Raw genomic sequence first — 2742 nt, forward strand, 5'->3', positions numbered from 1 at the left:
TAGACAAAAATTTTTAAAGTGTCGCTCAGTACGAGTAGTACGCGGCTTTGTCACCAGAGGGACGTAGCGGAGTTCAGTTTCTCCTAAGAAGGAAACCATTCAGCTTAATCACTCAGCGATAAAAGGCGCAGCGTTGGTTTCAAACTTGGAAGACAAAAATAAATGAGGAATGCATACACAAATTTGTAACTATGTATTATAAAGCTTTAATAACAACAATAAATAAATTAAGTGAACTAAGAAAATATAGTAATATTAACCATTTATAAATTGATTATATGATTAATGTACTATATTTTCTTAGTTCACTTAATCTAGTATTCTTATTAGAATTGAATAATATGTATATAGTTGAGGCGCTATTTCACTACAAATTTATAGTTACTGATACGATTTTTTTCTCTGCGTGTGGATTTATATTTGAAATAATCAATAAAATAATTTTAATTATATTTATTTGCATGTACGAATTAATTTTGTAATTATAAAATATTATACGTTTACAATAAAATTTACCCGTGGGCCCGTTGTGCCTCGTTCTCCTTGTAATCCGCTGTTCCCCTAAAAAAAAGAAACAAAAACAATGTCTTTTAATAAAAATATTAAAATCAATATTAAGAATGTTGCGTATATTCATCAACATTACTCTTTCTCCTTTATCGCTGTTTGGTCCTTGAATTCCTGGTTGCCCTTTGTCTCCTTTTTCTCCAGGATTTCCAGGATAGCCAGCGTACCCTGGTAGGCCTACCTTCCCCTTTTCTCCAAGCGAACCAGCAGGCCCAGTCTCACCACGAAGTCCCTCAAAACCTTTCGGCCCTTCCAAACCTTCAAGGCCAGGAATGCAGCTCCGGGCTCTCCTTTCGCTCCTGCGTCGCCCTTTTCGCCCTCCAAACCTCTATCACCTTTTTCACCGCGTTCACCCGCTAGACCACGTTGCCCTTCGTCACCCTTTACACCTCGAACACCTGGAAATCCCACCGGTCCCTGTAAACCTGATGGACCTTGCTCGCCCTTTGTCGCTGGGATTCCAGGATTGCCTGGAAGTCCAGGAGATCCATCAGCACCCGAAAGACCAGGAATTCCTGGCTTTCCTTGTGGACCCTTTTAATAAAATTTGATTATATTGAATACAATCAAAATCATGGTATATAATCGGAAATATTATACAAAAATAATTCATTTCTACAACTTACAACTAAACCGATTGAGCCCGGTGGACCCTGAGGTCCAGGTGGTCCTATTGAACCTGTAAGTCCTAGTTGTCCCGGTGCACCAGGTGGACCGAGTGGACCAGCATTACCTTTAATACCGGGTGGCCCTTCGTTTCCAGGAATACCAGGATTACCTGGTAATCCAGAAAAACCTCTTGGTCCAATAAACCCTCTCGGACCCTACGTGAATAAATGGTCCGTTTAAATTTTACTTATCGTTCTATATAAATAACTTAATTTACAAAAAATTATTTTTAAATTATATTTTGCTATATATACATTTTTTAAACATATCCTCCTTTTAAAAAATATTTCCAATTCTAAATAAATATATCCATTTGGAAACAGCATTATCTTTTAATATTCTTTTTTTAGAAATAAAATGGTAATAACATATTTACCAATTCACCAGGTAGACCTGGTAAACCTGGAGGACCGTCTTCACCCTGCATTCCTTCGTGACCTGGCAAACCTGGTTCACCGGATTTACCTGAAGGTCCTCGTTCGCCTTTATCACCTGGTAAACCTGGTAATCCTATTTGCCCTTGCTCGCCTTTCATTCCTGGCAGTCCACTGAGACCGCGTTCGCCGTCTCTGCCGGGACGACCTCTCCTACCCTCTCTGCCAAGATTCCCAGAACTTCCTGTGAAAAATTTTTCTTTAATTCTTGTGAGAGTCGAATTTACAGAAATCTTATAATTTGTAAGAAATTCATTCTACAATTGATTAGCCTTGAGAAATCAATTTAAATGAACTATGAAAGAATTAAAAAAATTGTTTACCCCTACAGCACAAAAATTGCAGCAACAATGTTGCAATTATTTTGCATTGCAATTTGCATTGCAGCAATATTGTAGCGTTATTGCAACGATATTGCTGCACGTTCTATGCTGTATGGGTTAATTAATCTCTTAATAAACATCAAAAACATTATAAAAATCAATAAGTTTGCGAAAATCATATTCTTATCTTTTGCAAGTTACAACTTGTACTGTACCTTGGTCCCCTCTAGGTCCAGGTTCGCCGATTTCACCAGGTTCTCCCTTCTGACCTTGAGGCCCAGGCGATCCATCTGGACCCGGGACACCTGTAAGGCCCATCGGGCCTTCTACGCCTCTCATTGCAAACATATGTTGTGATATCATCTGCCGCAACATTTCTGCCTGAGAATCCGGTCCCTTTTCGTTACCCTGTTGATTCAACGAGGATATCACGAAGACGTTACCTGGCGGACCAGATACACCTGGCAATCCGGGTAATCCATCTCGTCCAGGTTCGCCCTTCTCGCCGGGAGAGCCGGGTCCTCCTGGCGGCCCAGGAAACCCACGGAGCCCAGGTGAACCTCGGGTATTATAACGCTTTATATATTCTTCATGATTGTAAGGGTTATTTATCGATTCTCCGTAATTCTGCTGATGATTTGATTCCGTATTATACACATTCGCTATTGTCGTCATTTCCATTTCGTAAAATGTCTGGAATTATTTAACATCAATATCTATGGCCGGTATTCATAGTCAGATCTTATTTC

General features: G+C 39.6%; 2 protein-coding genes across 2 annotated transcripts in view; one reads left to right on the top strand and one right to left on the bottom strand.

Moving 5' to 3' along the window:
- Positions 1-2742, bottom strand: part of LOC108724459 (collagen alpha-1(XI) chain) — a 14806-nt gene that overhangs the window by 9399 nt on the left and 2665 nt on the right. The window contains 6 exon segments of the mRNA XM_018450838.1: positions 517-561; positions 647-843; positions 846-1101; positions 1194-1391; positions 1613-1854; positions 2209-2686. Of these exon segments, the coding sequence (XP_018306340.1) occupies positions 517-561; positions 647-843; positions 846-1101; positions 1194-1391; positions 1613-1854; positions 2209-2686 (1416 nt within the window).
- The window catches only part of LOC108724461 (probable ATP-dependent RNA helicase DDX10), an 11315-nt gene continuing 10909 nt past the window's right edge, over positions 2337-2742 (top strand). Inside the window, exon 1 of the mRNA XM_018450845.1 lies at positions 2337-2346. The gene's annotated coding sequence lies outside the window, so the exon portion shown is untranslated. The remainder of the gene's footprint in view (positions 2347-2742) is intronic.

The sequence above is a fragment of the Mycetomoellerius zeteki genome, unplaced genomic scaffold (assembly GCF_001594055.1).
Source record: "Mycetomoellerius zeteki isolate Tzet28-1 unplaced genomic scaffold, Tzet1.0 scaffold3, whole genome shotgun sequence".
NCBI classification, from domain to species: Eukaryota; Metazoa; Arthropoda; class Insecta; order Hymenoptera; family Formicidae; genus Mycetomoellerius; species Mycetomoellerius zeteki.